Source organism: Myotis nattereri (genome assembly GCF_964212035.1).
Source record: "Myotis nattereri genome assembly, chromosome: 2".
NCBI lineage: Eukaryota > Metazoa > Chordata > Mammalia > Chiroptera > Vespertilionidae > Myotis > Myotis nattereri.
The window spans coordinates 60,017,696-60,037,776 of NC_138076.1; the positions used below are offsets into that span (position 1 = coordinate 60,017,696).

The following is a 20,081-nucleotide window of genomic DNA, read 5'->3' on the forward strand; positions in this document are numbered from 1 at the left end:
AAATGCAAATTGAAACCTCAATGAGATATTACTTCACGCCTGTCAGAATGGTATCATCAATAAATCAACAAACAAGTGTTGGTGAAAATGTGGAGAAAAGAGACACTTCAGCGGGATTGTGAACTGGTGCAGCCACAGTGGAAAACAGTATGGATGTTCCTCAAAAAATTAAAAATAGAACTACCTTATGACCCACCAATTTCACTTCTGGTTATTTATCAAAGAAACCAAAATGCTAATTTGAAAAGATATATGAAGTCCTATATTCACTGCAACATTATTTACAATAGCCCAAATTTGAAAGCAACCTAAGTGCCCATTAATAGACAACTGGATGAAGAAGAGGTGGTACATATACAATATACACTGTACACACATGGGTATATACACAAAAATATTACTTGGCCATAAAAAAGAATGAAATCTTACCATTTGCAGCAACATGGATGGACCTAGAGGATATTATGCTAAATAAAATAAGTCAATCAGAGGAAGACAAATACCACATAATTTTACAATTATGTGGAATCTAAAGAATAAAATAAATGAACAAACAAAACTGAAAGACTCATAGATAAAGAGCATAAACTGATGGTTGCCAGATGAGAGGGACTGGGTGAAAAAAGTGAAGGGATTAAGAAGTACAAATTGGTAGTTATAAAATAGTCATCGGATGTAAAGTATAGCATAGGGAACATAGTCAATAATCCTACATAATAAAACCCTAATATGCAAATCAACCGAACAGCAGAATGACTGATCACTATGACATGCACTGACCACCAGGGAGCAGACGCTCAACACAGGAGCTGCCCCCTGGTGGTCAGTGCACTCCCACAGGGGGAGCACTGCTCAGCCAGAAGCCGGGCTCATGGCTGGCAAGTGCAGCAGTGGTGGCGGGAGACTCTCCCGCCTCCGAGGCAGCGTTAAGGAGCGGGCCTAAGCTGACAGGCGGACATCCCCTGAGGTGTCCCAGACTGTGAGAGGGCGCAGGCTGGGCTGAGGGCCACCCCCCGCCCCCCTGGCCAGTGCACAAATGTGCACCGGGCCTCTAGTATTGTAATAATTATGTATTGTGCCAAGTGCATACTAGACCTTATGGGGGGCTGGGGGGGGGGGGTAATTACTTTGTAAATTATATAAATGTATAATCACTAGGCAGTACACTTGAAACTATTATAAAATAATACTGAATATTAACTATAATTGAAAATGTTTTAAAAAAAGTCTTATAATATCAGCTCTGGGAGGCCTATTTTATAAAGGACAATGACAAACAGAAGCAAGTTCAAAGGAAGGTGACCAAGAATGATAAGGTTTTGGAAGACATCACAGCTGGAGAGTCTAGGCACATTCAAAAAAGCCTTAAATTATTATGATCCTTAGCCCCAGATATTTTTCAGTAATATCCTGAAAGAGCAATTAGATTTACTCTGTACGGTTTCAGTGGGAGGACTGATGGGCAACTGGAAGAAGTTACAGAAAAAGATTTTGTTTCAATAAAAATAAATATAATTCTTCTAGCTCGTATTATATACTACTCTGTAGGGAGCAGCTATAGGGTTAAGCCTCAGACTGACCTGTGGCAGAGCCATAAACAAGTCCCAGCTTGGAGGGCAGAGACCTCTTAGCTTATTATGCTTAACCTTATAGCCCTCCCTACTTCCTTCCTAGGTAGCTAATGGGCCTGGGAGGTGCAGCAAGTGCTGTCAAAACAAGGTGAAACTCACAAGAACACTGTAACTATGTTGACCACTTCCTTGTTTTTCTCTAACTATAAAATAAAGCCTCAGCTTGCAGGCTGGGTCTTTCTGTGTCCTCATCCAGGCACTGGAGATCACCAAGCCCCAGCTGTATTCTCTTGTCTGTCTTTTCTTTAATCCTTCACCGTCTCTCCTTAGGCTCACCGAACCCTTAGCTGTGCTGGCGCGGCACACTACTCATTATTATAAGAAATTAAACCACCTTATACGATTGAATGCTGCTCATTAAAATATTAAAGATTCATGATCACATTAAAGATGATTTTGAGAAAGATTTTTCTGGAGCAGCTGTATGTTTATTCATTCTCCCACTCACTATCTATAGAGAATACGCTGGCAGCCAGGCACCATTCTTGGTACTTCAGACATGTCTTTGCTCTGATAGAATTTACGTTCTACTAGTATTATACACCCAATAAGTAAAGACATAAACAAGATAATTTTACAAGGCAGTAAGTATTTTGAAGAAAATAAAACAAGACACAATGTCAGTGCAGATTTGGGGGGTGGGGAGGAACCTTAACCGCCAATCAAGAAAAGGCTAAGGATTTCAAATTAAACCACAAATGACAAGAAATAAACAGCCATAAAACAACCCAGATCAGAATGATTCAAGCAAAAAGTGATCAAGTGCAAAGACTCTGAAGCAGGAATGGGTATGGCACTCAAAGACAGCTCAGCACGTGTGGAACAACAGTGGGCAGTACTTCCTCATCAGACCACAGTAAGAAGTTTGGAAGACCATTTTGTGTTCTGTTTTAAGCAAGGAGTCAAAAGATATCATTTGCATTTTTAAAAAACCACTTTGGGTACATATGGAGACTAGATTTTAGGGAGGTGAAAGGAGAAGCAGAAAAACTAGTTAGGAGGCTCCTGCAGTTGTCTAAAGTGAGGATGATGGTAGTTGGGGCTGTAGTATGGAAATGAAGAAAATGGCCAGATTTGGAATAGAATTTCAAAGAAAAGTCCACAAGGCTTGTAGATCAACTGGATCAGAAAGGTTAGGGAAAGAACAATATTTTAAAAAGCTAACATTCACAGAGTGCATGCTTTGTTCTAGAAATTGCTCTATATACTTTACATATAGTCATTTATTTAATCCTTACAATTTTACAAGATCAGGAGGGATTATAAGAAACTAAGGTACAGAGGTTAGGGAACTGCTCATAGTCTCACAGCCCAGGTAAAACCCAAGATATCAAATCAATACAATAGAGCCTCTCCAAATTAGCATAGTTGTGAAGAAGACTCAATGACACTGACTTGGGCATTAGATAAAAAGGCAGTGCCCTTGGAAGCCTGGGGAAAAAATGCATTTGGAGGACAGGTGAGAGGAGGTTAAATTCCAATTTCTTTTTCTGCCATGTTAAGTCTGAGGTATCTATAAGACATCAAAATGGAGATATCAAAGAGGTAGTTGAATATACAGGTTTCCAACTTGGTGGAGAAGTCCAGGCTTTGAGGAAATATGATCAACTATGTGACGATTGATAGTATTAATGCTATACAATAGAAAACGTCACTAGTGAGAGAATGCACATACAAAAGATTACCAACTAGGACATGGTTCTCAGGAACTCCTTAGAAGTTGGGAGAGAGATGATCTAGCAAAGGTGAATCTAGGAAACAGTCAGAGAAAAAGGAGGAAAACCAGAATTATCATAGAAGCCAAGAAAAGATGATGTTTCAAGAAGGATGGAATGGCCCTAACCGGTTTGGTTCAGTGGATAGAGCGTCGACCTGCGGACTCAAGGGTCCCAGGTTCGATTCCGGTCAAGGGCATGTATCTTGGTTGCGGGCACATCCCCAGTAGGGAGTGTGCAGGAGGCAGCTGATTGATGTTTCTCTAATCGATGTTTCTAACTCGCTATCCCTCTCCCTTCCTCTCTGTAAAAAATCAATAAAATATATTTTTTCAAAAAGGATGGAATGGCCTACTCTATCAAATGTTGCTGAGAGATCAAGAAATTTGGGGACAGAAAATGATGAATAGATGGCAAAGTGATGATTAGTAAACTCTACACAAATACTTAATATGAAATGGTGAGGACAGAAACAAGTCAGATAGAAGCAAACATAGGAGGAAAATGATGATGAGAAAGTAGCAACAGCTCCTATCAACAATTCTTACAAAGAAGGGAAACAGGTATGAGACAGTAGCTAGAGGAGGATAGAGTAACAGGGTTTTCCCCTAAGATGGGATCTACTAACTAGAAAATCTTTGTATGTTTATGGCAAAAGTCCAGCAGATGATCTTTAATTCTTTTCCCAACTCTAAGCATCTAAGCTAAATATAATAGTTATATTAAATTTATTTTCCTTTGGTTATTATACATTATGCTAGAGAATGTATTACCTCTTCAATAAAATCACATTTAGGGATATTTTTAGGGGATTTCCATACCAAAAATTATTGGTTCTAAAACACAACAATATTTAAAATATACATAGTGTGGCTGTGTTGTACTCAAATCACAAAACAAAATCAGAATGAAAATCTAGTGCACTCATAAGAAGAAATGTTTGATTGCCTACATCACAGACTGGAGGTTTTGTGTGTTTTTTTAAGTTATAATTCTTATGCTTAATTACCTGAAATCTGCTACAAGCTTCTATTACCCCTTTAAATGTACCCTATATAATAAAGAGCTAATATTCAAATGGTCATCACACCCTCACACCAGAATTGCTCAGACACTCAACACTGGGGAGAGAGGAATGGGGACCAGCCAGGCACAAATGAGCTCATGAGAGAGGAATGAGGACCAGCCAGGCACAAATGAGCTCACGAGAGAGGAATGGGGACTAGCCAGGCTGTGGCCCAGGAGAGGGACAAGCTGCATGCCCCACGGTCCCGGGCACCAGCGCCTGTGGCCTGGGCGAAGCTGCCCACTCATGGTCCTCTGCGGCTGCGGCCAGCCTGGGCAAAGCTGGCCCAGATCCTGGGTGCCTGCAGCCGACCAGAGGGAGGGAAGCCCGAGTCCCGGGTGCCTACGACCAGCCGGAGGAGGGAATCCTGGTCCTGGGTGTGGGGTGAGGCAGAGGTGGTTAGGGGTTATCAGGCCAGCAGGGGAGCAGTTCAGGGCGATCAGGCCAGTAGGGGAGCAGTTAAGGGTGATCAGGCAGAGATGGTTAGGGGTGATCAGGCAGGCAGAGGTGGTTAGGGGCAATCAGGCAGGCAGGCAGGCAGGCAGGCGAACGGTTAGGAGCCAGCGGTCCAGGATTGTAAGAGGCAGTTGGACATCCCCCAAGGGGTTCCGGATTGGAAAGGGTGCAGGACAGGCTGAGCGCCCCCCCCCCCCACACCCCGCATGAATTTCATGCACTGGGCTTCTAGTGTGTAAATAAAAGATGCTTAAAATTTTTAAATAAATTTTCTATTACTTAATTCATTCTAGGTAAATCCTACCTGTATCATGACAAAATATTCTTAGAAGGGACTGACTGCATATTAACCAACAAAAGAAATCACTGCTTAACATACCTAGAGACACATGGTTACTAGTTAATGTGTAATAGTTAATAATGATCAGGATGTTATCCTGTTGATCATTCTTATACAAAGTAGGCATCATTAGAGCAAAACCAGTATTTGCTCAAACTAAAAGTACAATAATAACACATGCAACTCCCAAATGGTAACACTGTGAAACTGAGATAAGTGAAAGGCCTTCTATTCCATCAACTTGAGAAAATTAGAAAAGGTATAGATGGATACTATTGTTGGGTTTACCTGTGGCTTAATCCTAGTAATTCTAAGTTAGTTAATTAAATTTCTATTCATTATCTATCCTCAATTTTATCACTAATACAAAGAGAATAAAGAAACAGCCACAAAAATTGTGGCTAAAACTAATCACTGCCTAGATACTTGCACATTCTCCCACTAAAAGTGCATCACTTCTTTTATAAATTATTTTAAAACAAACTGAACCATAACAAAGCATGCCAGAAATAGAATACAATCATTTACAAATAACATTTCTCCTGTTTATAACACCTCAGAATGGCCTCCTTGTCACCATCTAACCTGTGATGCTTTCTCTGATTTCTTCATCACAGTACCCTGTTAATTTCTATCATTGCACCTATACTATTGCTAATTATTTACTTACTTTTCTGTCTCTTCCCATTGGACTGAAAAGCAAAAAACTATGCATGTTTTAATCATCAAAGTATAACCACCTCCTGCTCAGGTACCTGGTATCAAAAAAGATGCCACCACCTGGCCAGTATGGCAAGGGATTGAGGGTCGAGCCATGAACCACGAGGTCAGGGCTCGATTCCCAGTCAGGGCACATGCTCAATCCCCAGTAAGGGGCATGTAGGGGGCAGTCAACCAATGATTTTCTCTCATCATTAATGTTTCTCTGTCTCCCTCTTTCTGAAATAATTTTTTTTAAAAAAGATGCTCCCAAAATACTATTTAATTAATGTGAACAAGTGAATTTTTTTTATAGTTTACAAGGTTACCTAGGAACAAAGCCCAATAATAGTTGAATCACAGAATATATTTCCAGTAAAACAAGCTTACATCTTATTAAAAGAAATAATATAATTTAAAAATAGTTGTTCTTTAGTCTGTTAATACAGGTAATTACATTGACTGACTTGAATGGTGAGCCAGCTTTATAATACCAGGATAAACTATTTGGGTCAGGATATATTATCCTCTTATATTCTGTTGGATTCTCTTTGCTAATATTTTGATGAGGATTTTTACATCTATGTTCATAGGGGAGATATTGGCTTTCAGTCTTTGCTATTATGGTTTGTCTGGTAATGCTGGTCATAAAATGAGTTGAAAAATGTCCCTCTTCTTCTATGTTTATGTAGAATTGATATTATTTCTTCCTTAAATGATCGTCTCAAGAGACACAGAAAAGTCATTTGAGAAAATTCAACATTGATACATGAATAAAAACTCTCAGCAAACTAAGAAGGGAACTTTCTTAACTTGATAAAAAAAACTACCAAAACCCTACAACTAACACCTTTTATGATGACAGATCAAATGTTTTCCCCTAACATCTGCAACAAGGCAAGGATGTTCTATCTCCAACCTTCAGTGTTGTACTGAAGGTCCTAACCAGTGCAATAAGAAATAAAAGGCACACAGTTTTAAAAGGTGGAAATAAAACAGTGTATTCATTGAGAATATGATTGTCTATATTGAAAATCACACAGCATCTAAACAAGAAAGCTACTAGAATAAGTGACTTTAGCAAGGCAGTAGGACACAAAAGTCAAAATATAAAAACGAGTATCTTGAGCTCTGTTGCCGAAATGGCACTCAAGCCAACAGAACAGCATCTCAGACATGTTGAAAACGATGTTTTGATCCCTAAATTTATGATAAAAGGCCCAAGAGAGATGTTCTGAACAAGTTCAAGATTTACCGTATGTGCAAGGAATCTGGAATCCTTAGTAATAAAATGCTGGAAAGAAAATTCTGCATTGAAAGAATGTCCAACGGCTTACTACAATGATCCTACCTTTTATGAAGAATGCAACATGGAATGCCTGAAGAAAAAAGAAGAATTCAGAAAAACTGGAATTGCTATCAAGGCTACAGACGCTTCCAACAAACACACAGACAAATATTTAAATGATACTCAGTAACTCTATTCATGGAAATCACAATTACCTAAGATAATGGACACAAGGAAGTATATTTGCTTTATCCTTAATTTTGGAAATATTAATCTTATCTGAAATAAAGTTTCTTTTTCATTAAAAAAAAGTACTTCTACATATAGTAGTGGAAGATTAGAAATTAAAACTTTAAAACAGTGTAACTTACAATAGCATCCAAAAATCACTCATCACTTACCCCCAAATCACTAATCACTTGGGTATTAATCTAACAAAACATGTGCAATAACTACATGCTGAAACTACAAGCCACTGTTGTAACCAGTCAAATAAATGATGAGATGTACTATTTTCATGAATTGTAAGACTCAATATTGTTAAAATGCTAATTTCCCCCCAAATGTAGTTATAGATTTGGGCACACATTCACCATCAAAATCACAATAGGACTTTTTGTGGAAATTGTCCAGCTGATTGTAAAACTTATATAGAAACGCAAACTAAAGTAGCCTAAACAATTTTGAAAAGTAAGACTTACTATAAAACCACAGTAATCAAAACAGTTTGGTACTGGGGGAAGAACAAACACATAAATCAATGGAACCCTACACTCTCCAGATACATGGTAAACTGATTTTTCACAAAAGCTGTACAACAAGTTTTGGATTAAGTCTAAGAGAAATAGGCTTCTTTCCTATGGCATTAAGTCACAAGTCGCAAAGGTTACCCTCAGCTTATAAAGTGGTCAAAATGCGTTAGGCGGAAACAAAAAAAAATGAACAGCAAATCTCAAAGGGGGTAATACAAATGGAAATTAACATAGATAGGAAACGCCACCATTAGAATAATCTAAAAGCTCTATGCTGGGTTTTCAGCTTTTTCTAGATGACTAAAGAGATAAGAGTTGGGGAAATAATAGTCCTTTCAACAGCGTATACTAAACCTGAAAAAGACAAAGGATTTCTGCTGCCAACATTCAAATATGTCTATCTACTTTCATTATATAAGGAATTTTCTGCAAGCGTTGAAAACCAAAAGGCCAACTGAGTACGTGACCCACGTTATATTCTCTGGTGATGAGAATGAAGATCAGGGGAAGGAAAATTTCTGTGTAAAAATAAACGAAGACGGCGATAAAAAAGCAAACTACCTGTGGAGAACGTAAGGCAAAACGGACCCGAGAACAGCAAACGTTTACACCGGGCAGCACCGATGCTTCTCTTAGTCGAGTGGCTGCTGGGGGGTGCTCCCTCTTTCTCCCCACACCCAGACGAACTTTCGGGGTTGTTGGGGGGCCAAGAAGAGCGTGGGGACGGTTGTACTGCGCTTCCTCCGGCACAGAGGGGGCTGAAGGCCAGTTCTAAGAAACTGGACGAGGAAAGGGGCGTGGCGGGGAGAGCAGTGACCTGATGGGGCACCGGATGGTTGGAAGGTGACTTCATGGTGCGGGAGGTGGATGACAGGACCCGGACCGGGTGGGCGAGTTTACACAGCTTGGAGTCAGGGAGTGCAGGCAAATGAGTCACCCGGAAGGTCCTGGGGTGGGAAAAGGATGGCATCGGCACGAGCGGGAAAGCAGGAGAACGGAGAGAGAACGAGGACTAGGAAAACGGGGTGAATGAACATCCCGCCAGCCCCGAGAGGCACTTGCCGACGGGGGAGTGGGACCACGGGAGGAGCTGAGCCAGCTGGGGGTGTATCCAGGGGGGCGGGGGCCGGCCGTAAAACGGGCACACCCGCCGTTGGGACCCTCCTGGGGGGCGCGGAGGTGTAGACGGCCAGGGAGGGCTCCAGGGTCCCAGCGACCAGACACCTCACTCACCTGGTTGGTGACCTGGAAACGAAACAGAGAACACGCTTTAGAGACAAACTGCCCCGGACCAGCGGCGGCCGCCCGGCTCCCCTCGCCCCCGCCTGCATCCCCCGGCCGGAACCAGGGCCGCGCTCACCTCGGGGTTGGCCTCCAGCGGCAGCCAGCGGTGTCGCTCCATGGCAGCTCCGCCCGGCCACTCGCCAGCTCTGACAGCCTTCGCGGTCGCCGCTGCGGCCGCTTCCGCCCCGCGTGCCGTGACCTGGGACCGTCCAACGCTCCGCCCTCCGGGAGGGGTGCTTAAGGGCGAAGAAGAGCTTGCCAACACTCTAGCCCCTTTCTCGCTCCCTGCAAAGCTGCGCGGAAAGTCTTACATTTTAAGTTAGGGGACAGTCTGAGAGGAAAATAATAAGAGCCACCTCGCTACTGCAAAAGGAAAATGTATCTGAATCTTCCACAGCTCGCTCCCCTCACGCTTGGACTCTTCCTATCTGAGCCCAGCGCTCTCGTGCTACGCATGCGCCTTGCGTCTGTCTGGGACCGCGTGGTGGCGGGCGCCCCACCCACCCCGGCAGCGTCAGCCGGCGGCGCTAGGGGGCGCACCACTAAACCCTAGTAGTCTAGGGGTAGAGACAGGGCAGCTGCTCCAAGGCCTGAGGATGCCAGGAAGGTATGCCACAGAAGTTCCTTTGTCAAGGTGCAGAAGTGATGTGCTGACCTTGTTTGCTACTGCAGAGTGGGAGGCATGTTGGACGAAAAAGGTCAAGTACAGAACCCTTTATGAATCAGACGCTGTACTAAATATTGGTTACACAAAGCTGAGCTCTCCATAGAGTAGAAGAGGTGGAACAATAAAGTGTGATGCCATTAGTGAGGTGTGCTGGAACTACAGAGAAGTGCAGCTAATGGGGGAAGGGAGTGCCTGGAAGGCTTCCTGTAGAAGGTGGACAGCGGGAGTGAACCCCTTTAAAGGAGGTGCCCTGAAGAAAGGAAAGTATACATTGTGGCTGCAGAGCCTGCAAGATTCAGGGACAGTCATTAGAGGTGATGCCGGAGACATTTGGGCTTCATCTTGAAAGCAGCAGGGAATCACGGAAGGATTTTAAGGCGGATTTTTGTATCTCTCTTTTACCAGACTGTAAATTCCATGAGGCCTGCAGCAGCATACTTTTAAATTCTTCACATTGTTTCCCCTATGACTAACCCAGCGCCTGATACATAATAGATGCACAATAAGTATTTGGGGAGTGAACAGAATAATCTGGTATGGAGAAACACTGTCAATCATGTAGAAAACTTGCACGTGAACTGATGAGATTGAATTAAGGCGGTAACCATGAAGATCGAGAGGCAGGCACAGGTTAAAAAGACACTGTTTGGGGGCGTCCCTTTGATGAGCAGGAATTGTCAACGGTAACTCTGGAGATTTGACCTGGGGTAGAGAGCATATTACTATTATGCACCCAATAGAGGGCATCCAGGGAGAGAAACAGAGAGTGAGGAAAAGATTATTATGCTGAGTTTGCCTTTCGTGGGAAACTTCCACCTCTCCCACTCATGTTTTTTCTGGTCACTGTTCTTTGACCTCTAAGGAATTTCCAATCCATGACTCCTCTTTTTTCTTATCTGTCCGATAGCTTGCTGCTATCCCCACCCAACTGTGGTTTGGTAAATCTGAAATATCCAGCACACGATGGGCAGCTGTAGTTTCATCATACTTGAATTTCGTGGTCAGGCTCTCAGTGGCATACCAGGGGCTATTTTACAAATGACTTGCTGTCAGAGGTATGGACTTGCTCCAGATCCTGAGTTTCTGCACCATGACTCTCCTATTAGGGCTTACCTAAGACTCCATACGGTATCCTTAACTCCCATGAACATCTCAAGCACCATTGGATATGCTGAGACATAGAGCCAAATAGCAAGGCAGCTTGCATTTAAGCTTGGACTTGCTATAGTGCCCTCAGGGACCCACTTAAACTGGCAGCTGTCTGTGTTTCCCAATAAAAGTCTTGGAGCTGTATTCCCATGTGTGGCATATGCTACCTCCAAAAGCCAAAAAGTCCCACCAAGTGCTCTGCCTCTTCCCAATTAATAGAAAATGTAGCGTACAATAACTCTTTCTTCACCTTAGAAAGGTTGTCCCAGCATGCCCAGACTTTTGGACCCATAAAATCTTTATTAGCCCTAGCCAGTTTGGCTCAGTGGATAGAGAATCGGCCTATAGACCGAAAGGTCCCGGGTTCGATTCTGGTCAAGAGCAAGTACATTGGTTGCAGGCTCCTCCCTGGCCCAGGCACTGGTCTGGGTGCGTGCAGGAGATGACTCGATGTGTTTCTCTCACATTGATATTTCTCTCTGTCTTTCCCCTCTCCTCCACTCTCTCGAAAAATTAATGGGAAAATATCCTCCAGTGAGGATTAAGAAAACCCCACAAACTTTATTAGCCTGGCCAGAATGGCTCAGTTGGTGGAACATCATCCTGTGCAACTGAAAAGTTGCCAGTTTGATTTCTGGTCAGGACATGTACCTGGGTTGTGGGTTCTATCCCTGGTCAGGGCATGTAGGGAAGGCAACCAACCCATGTTTCTCTCCCACCTCAATTTCCCTCTCTTTCTCTCCACCTTCCTCTTTCTAATCATGTCATTTGCAGACATGGGTGGAGGAATGGCAAAAAAATTGAGTTCCCAGCTGAAGTCTCATATTGGAAACAAGTGTTCATTTTGCGTTCTATTTAGTGTCACTTTTTTTGCATTTTTAAATATATATTTGTATTGATTTCAGAGAGGAAGGGAGAGGGGGAGAGAGATAGAAACATCAATGATGAGAGAGAATCATTGATCAGCTACCTCCTGCACGCCCCCCACTGTGGAACAAGCCCACAGTCCAGGCATTTGCCCTGACTGAGAATCAAACCTTGACCTTCTGGTGCATAGGTTGACACTCAACCATTGAGCCACACCGGCCTGGCACATTTTTTGCATTTTTGTTGGTGATTTCACTGTGTATATGTATGACCTAAACATATAGTAAATGAGGTGTCTCTAAACAGAAACACACATAAACAAGGTTGTGTATTGATCTGTGGATGAAAATGTGACCAGAGTCTCATAGAAACCTAACCTGTATTTCCCTTGGGAGCAATGGTTTGTCTTTACTAATGTAGTATATATGCTGACTTTGTAGACCATAAATACCACTCCTCGACACTGAGTTCCACACGTGACTTGTTTTGGTCAATAAAATGGGAGAGAAATAATGGTGTGCCAGTTCCACATCTGAGCCGTAACTAGCTTGTGTGTCTGCTTGCTGTCTTGCACCTCTACCATAGCCTTGAAGAATGTGCTTAGTTGGCTAGCCAGCTGGTCCCAGGAACAGAGAGACAGCGGAGTCCAGTCTAGACTGGCCAACCCACCACTAGCCCCCCACTCATGTAAGCTAAATAAATGTTTGCTTGTGGCATGACATTGGGGATTTGTGGACATTTCAATATTTATATTTTTACATAGCAAAAACTAATTGCTATGCCTGCCAGGAATTTGAATAATCAAATTAAAAGGAGTACCCAGCTAATTGATAGAACTGCACCACCCCCAACTTCCACCAGGGAGCCCCAGCCTGCGTGGGAAATAGCGCCTCAGCTGAGACTCAGAAAGGAACCCCCCAAATCCTACTAACCAAATACAAATGTGTGGTTTGACCTCCAAATTCTTTAAAAAATGTATACGTTAATGCAACTTTAGTTCATTAACGAACTGTTTAATTATTTTAATTAAATGAGATGTTATTTTAGCAATGAAAATAATAGATATTCACACTTGATTCAGGTTGTACACTTAATGGAAGCCTTGACATCTCTCATATATATATTTATCTGATCCCCACCACAGTCTGTAAAGTGGGCAGGGGAGGAGATACAGTTGTTGCCATATTACAAACAAGGTAAGGGTGGCTTGGAAAGGTTAAGCTGTTTCCCAAGGCTGTAGAGTGATTTCAGCCTAGATTTTCTGCAGCCATACCTAGGACTCTTTTCTAAGCCGGAAAGAAACAAGAAACGGACCGTGATGTTCACAAACCAGGGACTGGAACTCAGAAAGCTGGGGGTTGGAGAGGGCTAAAAAGAAGGAAAAAAGCTGTAAATTATTCTAGGGACAAATCTGCCTCAATTATGGGTCAAGAGTTGAAACATTTTGCCCAACTGGTGTGGCTCAGTGGTTGAGCCTCAACCCATGAACCAAGAGGTCACCAGTTCCATTCCTCACTAGGGCATATGCCAAGGTTGTGGGCTTGATCCCCAGTGTGGGGCATGCAGGAGGCAGCAATTGATATTTCTATCTCTATCCCTCTCCCTTCCCTTTTCTCTAAAATCAATAATAATAAAAAAAAAAACATTAAAAAAGCAAGAGAGCAGCATTTGCTTAAAAAAAATTTTTTTTAAAGAGTTGAAACTTGCTTATATCTATGACAATGACATTATTTTTATTTATTTACTAGAGGACCAGCGTGCACCGGTGTGGTCCCTCGGCCTAGCCTGCAGGTATCAGGCCAAAACTGGCAGTTCAACATCCCCCAGGGATGTAGTAGTGCACGAAGTGGCAGGTGACCCGGAGGAGCCCAAGCCCTGGCCGGGCACCGGGCCGGACTCTCCGCTGCTCCTGCTCATCTCAGCCCTGCTGCACCTGCCAACTCTGCCACTAGGTAGTGCTGCCATGGAGGTGGCAGAGGCTCGCACCCCAGCTGTGCTCACCAGCTGTGAGCCCAGCATCTGGCGCTCCTCTGTCAGCTGAGCGGTGCTCCCTCTGTGGGAGCGCACTGACCAGCAGAGGGCAGCTCCTGCATGGAGCATCTGCCCCCTGGTGATCAGTGCATGTCATAGCGACCAGCCAAACAGTCAACTGGTAGCTTAGGGTTTTATATATATAGATAAGCTTTAAAAGTGCAATTTTAACAAAGTGGAAAGTGTATAGTTGCAACAGCAGTGTCTGAATTCCTCTTAGGAAGGAATTGTCTATTCAGAAACATTCCATTGATGAGCCACTTAATTGGAGATTGAGACCTTAGGACACCAGAGTCAGCAGGACACCCAACAACAGATCATTGCAAAACCTCTCTGCATGATAGAAAAATGTGGAGAGAGTTGGAGAAGGAAGGAAGAAAGAGAGGGAGAGAGTGAGGGGGTGAATAAAAGGAGGTAAGAGTTAGGATCATGAAAAGGAGCCTATGAGAGAGAAATTTTAGAACTTAATGGGAGGTCAAGAGATTTTATTTTCATTGATCACTAATGAGTTTGAACATTTTTTGAAGTTGTAATTGGCTATTACTTCACAGTCTCCATCCATCCTAAAATTCTTTCTCAAAAGCCAGTAGCATTTATTATCTATTCCAGTACTTCCCAGCCTTTTTCACCACATGATACAGATAAAAAAAAATATAAACCATGCAATTTTAACATTGACATATTAATTTTGATGGTTGTCAGAGAACATCAGGGTTTTCCACCATTTCCTACTTGACTAAACTCAGTTTCATTTTCTCAGCAACTGATGAAAATTCAACAGCTTCTATTCAAAAGCAGCAGGAAGTTCTGGACAATTTGATATTTGATGTCTTAACAATAGTACTTGTGCCTCAAAACCTGCTCTTTCATCCCAATAAGTTTGTTTTTTATATTCTGAGGGATTTGGCAATCTCTTCACTTTAAACTGAAATAAGCAACCCTTTTGATTGTCTATTCAAGACTATCCATCTTATTTTGGGACTGTAAATTATTTCGTTGCTTTGTAAGAAAACCTGGAATTTTGGTCATCCCTACAATAATCTACATTTGCCTTACTGATACAAGTTTACAACCCACTGTTCTCTTTTCATGCCTATTTCTATATGTGGATAAATATTATGCCAAACCACAGCCCAATCTTTTAAAAGACATTTTGAATGATAGCTAAACATCATAATATACAGCTAACAATACCCATAGCTCAATAGAAGTGTTGAACAGCTATGACCAAATTCATGCATACACATGCAAAAAACAACTGAGTCACAACTGCTACCTGACTCCCTGTCACTGTAAGAAGCCATCTGATGCAATGTGCGATATGATTTCTGAGACATTAAATGTGAAAAAGTACAAACTGAACAATTGATGAAATGCAGTATTTATATAACACCTGACTTCATCAAATACAGTTGTCATAGTCCTCCTAACCAGCCCCGGGGATCAGGCTCCACCCAGCTTTCCCTGGAGCTATGGGGGCCAGTTTCTCTATGTACCTGTAACTCCTTCATGGTGCACCACTGTAACAGCATGCTATCTCATATTATTGGTCTTAATAGCAGTATATCCAGCTGTCTTCCTGCTGCATGTGCACGTAGCCTGTCATCTGTCTTTGCACTGACAAACAACCATCTCCAAATAGCCTTTCTGTAGTACTTAGGAACATATCCAGAACTTATATATTTGTCTACAGGATGGCTTAATAATGCTCCCCACTTGATCAGAAATAGGGACTACCATAATCTATCATGCACTTAACCTACTTAGACCTAATTTTTAAAATGAGAGACTCTGCAAAATCCCCCTAAGCCAGTGGTTCTCAACCTTGGCTGCACATTAGAATCACCTGGGAGTCTTTTTAAAATCCTGATTTCTGGGCCTCATCCTCCGGAAATTCTGTTTGTTCGTTACTAATGTTGTGGCCCCACCCCATAACAAAGAAACAAAGAAACAGAATTTCTGGAGGATGAGGCCCAGGAATCAGGATTTTAAAAAGATCCCCAGGTGATTCTAATGTGCAGCCAACGTTGAGAACCACTGCCCTAAGCCAAAGGTTGAAAACGATGTCCTGTCATGCAGGTTTCAGGTAATTGTGTTAATTGGCCAGGTGGAGTGAAATAAGAATGTGGGGACAGGGACAAAACTGGGACATGTGAGACCAATCTGAATGCATCCTCATTCAGTTTCCGATAGAATTTTTTTTTCTTTTAAATATGTGGGTAAGCCAGGTTTGGCGCAGAGACTAAGAATTTGTGTGTACTCTGCTTTAAGCTCTAAAACCTCTGTGATCTTAGGATCACGAAGACTGCTTTATTCCCAGTTCTGCATTTTTGCTTATGCTGCCCACTGATTACCACCACTATCCACCACCCCCACAACATGCACTCAATTATTCACATTCTTGAACAGCCTGAAGCACAAATAGAACATTCAATTAGCAAAAGGCAACTGGGAAGGATTTTAGCAGGTATACTGGGAGTGCTCAGTCCCTCTGGAGTTCTCTGAAATCAGATTGCAGACTGTAAATTAAAAACAAAGTTTTTCGTTTGCTAGGTGATGTTGCTTAACATTCCTGAACTTCAGTTTTTCTCATGTTTAAAATGGAGATAATGTATGATCCAGAGGCTTCATTTTACTTTATTTTATTTCATTTTTTGTTAATTCTCACCCCAGAATATTTTTCCATTGATTTTAGATAGAGTGGAAGGGAGGAGGGAGGTAAAAAGAGAAGGGGAGGAGGAGAGAGACATCAATTGGTCACCTCCTGCACTGGCCCCCACCAAGGCTCAGGATCAAACCTGCAACCCAGTTAAGTGCCCTTGATCAGGGGTTGAACCCATGACCTTTTGGTGTGAGGGCCAATGCTCTAACCACTGAGACACACAAGCCAGGGTAGAGCTTTCTTTAGAGGATTGAATATCATGATGATAATAATAGGAGCTAGTATTTACAGAGTACTTACTATGTTCAGGAATTTTGCCATGTGCTTTGTATATGCGATCTCATTTAAGCTTGAATAAAAACCTTGTGAGACAAATATTAATAGCCTCATTTTTACAGATTAGAATGCTGAAGTTCAGAAAGGCTACCTTTACTGAAGTCACACAGCTGAGTGGTAGAAGACAGATTTCAGTTCAGGCCTGTGGGACTCTAAAGCTTCCAGCACATCGCGTGATCCTCCACTGTCATAGTTTCCTACTGCTGCTGGAACAAATTACCATAAACTCTGCAGCTGAAAACATCCCAAATTTATTCCCTTACAGTCTGAGGATCAGAAGTTTGAAATGGGTTTCATTGGACTAAAACCAAGGTGTGGGTAGGGCTGTGTTCCTTCTGGAAGCTATATGGGAGAATCCACTTTCTTTCTTTTTCCAGCTTCCAGAGGCTGCCTGCTTCGTTGACTCTTGGCCACCTTCCATCTTCAAAGCCAGCAGCGCTGGCTGAATCTTCCTCACATCATATCCCTGAAAGTTTCTCTGACTCTAACTCCTCTATTCCCATATATCTTCCACATTGAAGGACCCTTGTGATTACATTGGGCTCTCTGAGTAATTCAGAAACATCTTAAGGTCCACTGATTAGCAAACTTAATTCCATCCCAACCTTAATCCTCCCTTACCATGTAACGTAACATATTCACAGATTCTGGGGATTTGGAAGTTGACATCTTGGGGTGGGGGGGGGGGGCATTATTATGCCTACTACCCCCCAGTGATATATGGTATGGTATGGTAGGGTATGGTAAGGTATGGTAGGGTAGGGTAGGGTATGGTAGAGTATGGTAGGGTATGGTAGGGTATGGTAGGGTAGGGTAGGGTAGGCTATGGTAGGGTAGGATATGGTAGGGTATGGTAGCGTAGGGTATGGTAGGGTAGGGTAGGGTATGGTATGGTAGGGTAGGGTAGGGTATGGTAGCGTAGGGTATGGTATGGTAGGGTAGGGTATGGTAGGGTAGGGTAGGGTATGGTAGGATATGGTATGGTATGGTAGGGTAGGGTATGGTAGGGTAGGGTAGGGTAGGGTATGGTAGGATATGGTATGGTATGGTAGGGTAGGGTATGGTAGGGTAGGGTAGGGTATGGTAGGGTATGTATGGTAGGATATGGTAGGGTAGGGTATGGTAGGGTAGGGTATGGTAGGGTATGGTAATGTATTTAGTGGACACCTATTGTTTTTCTTTTCCCAGAATGTTTTCACCCACGTTTTGTTGCATTATCTGCACTTCTCTCTACAAGCTTAGATAGAAATATCACTTGTTTCATGTGTGTCAATTTTATTTTCTCCATTACACTGTAATTCTTCTGAGATCAGAGTTTTTGCCACAGTTCGTGGGACATCCTCCTGCACATCTGATAGTACCGGGTTTATTATAAGAGCTTCAAAACTATTTTCTTTTTAAAATATATATATTTGTATTGATTTCAGAGGGAAAGGGAGAGGGAGAGATAGATAGAAACATCAATGATGAGAATCATTGATTGGCTGCCTCCTGCATGCCCCCTACTAGGGATAGAGCTTGCAACCAATGGAGCTTGTGCCCCGATTGGAATCAAACAGTGACCTCCTGGTTCATAGGTGGATGCTCAACCACTGAGTCACATCAACTGGGCTTCGAAACTATTTTCTGATTGCCCAGGCCGGTGTGGCTCAGTTGGTTGAGCATCATCCTGTGCACCAGGAGCTGGCCGGTTCCATTCCTGGTCCGGGCACATGCCCAGGTTGCTGGCTCAATACTTGGTGTGGTGAGTGTGGGAGGAGGCTGACCTATGTTGGGAATGGATGTTTCTCTCTCCCTCTCATTTCCCTTCTCTTCAAAAATCAATAAAACATATTTAAAATTTTTTTTTCTGATTTATATGTTCTACTTACATGTCATAAAATAAAAATATAAATAAAACAAAAGTTATGCTTACACATCTTTAATTTTAGCATTTTTCTTGACTCTATTCATAAAATCTATATTTTCCAAGTCTTAAACTTGCACAAAATCTGATATTTTGTAAGATGGAAGCCTTAAAAATAAACAGTTGATCACATGTGTTGCTAGAGTGTCAGGAGCGCAAGAATAAGAGTAACAATTAGCAGAGATTGGGCTACATACAACTGACATTTTACTCTCCCCAAATTAGATCAATAGATTTTTAGAAAGGGACAGTCATGCCTAATTTAAATCTGTAAAAAATAAACTTTTAAAGGGAATGCATTGCAGGAAGCCACCCATTGTCTTCACTATCAGAGAAGTGCAAACAAGGATCCCGGAACGCAGGTGAACCTTGAACCCATGGCAAGGGCCGGAGTTATGTACAGATTGTCTAGTCCAGACAATGGGGGCTCAAGCTATTTCCTGATCAAATAGTCTCAAAGTAAATGCTTCTAATATTTACTGACCTTTAAGATAGTCTGTCTGTTACCACAATTACCTGCCTAAGAGCTAGATGTGTATCCAAAGTTGAATAAAAGGGTTGGTGAGGCCTGAGCACCAGGGGAAGTCCTTTCTCTTGCATTGGGCTTGCCTGCCTGGCCCCCAATATTTCCAAGTTATTATTTCTTGTCTCATCTCTTTCATTTGCGTACGGCCCCCTCCTCCAGATCCCGAACCTTGAACCACGCGGGACTTGGGGGAACATTCACAATGCATGAAAAATACAGAGAAATAAAAAAATTAACTTTTAAATATATTTCTTTTCATCTTTTGGGGGCATTTTTATATAGTTAAGATTTACATATGTGTGTGTGTGTGTACATGTGGCCTGTGTGTGTTTAGTTGTGTATGTGTGCATACAGCTTTGCGTAGAGCACAGTTCCCTCCGTGGATCATTATTTGATGGCAGCCAAGGGCTACAGAAATATTCCCTGACAAATGAAACAAATGATGCACTGACCAGAGGGAGGCTCCACAGTGTCTTATCTTTCATCACACTTCCATAGAAAAGAAATAATTTTTTTCATTCAGAGACTGTGTTCCTAAGCTAATTAGTACTTTAATCAGATCTAATAACCTTGAGTCCAAAACCTTGGCTATTTTTTTTTTTTTTTTTGCATAGATTCTGAGTGCTCCATGGCAGGCACAGTTCTGGGGGCTTTACATGTGTTAACTAACGCAGTTCTCCCACAATTATATGAAGGTTGTTTGTGG

General features: G+C 42.3%; 1 protein-coding gene across 3 annotated transcripts in view; it reads right to left on the bottom strand.

Annotated features, from left to right (window-relative positions):
* The window catches only part of UCHL3 (ubiquitin C-terminal hydrolase L3), a 52,049-nt gene extending 42,388 nt beyond the window's left edge, over positions 1-9,661 (bottom strand). For 2 of the 3 annotated variants that reach the window (XR_013995573.1, XM_081084187.1), the window contains exon 1: positions 9,293-9,422. Coding sequence is in view for 2 of the 3 variants with exons in the window: in XM_081084187.1 (XP_080940313.1) it covers positions 9,293-9,349 (57 nt within the window). In the remaining variant the exon portion in view is untranslated. Of the gene's footprint in view, positions 1-9,292 lie in introns of all 3 variants that reach the window. The other variant, XM_081084188.1, reaches the window with a different exon arrangement.
* Between the last annotated feature and the right edge of the window lie 10,420 nt (positions 9,662-20,081).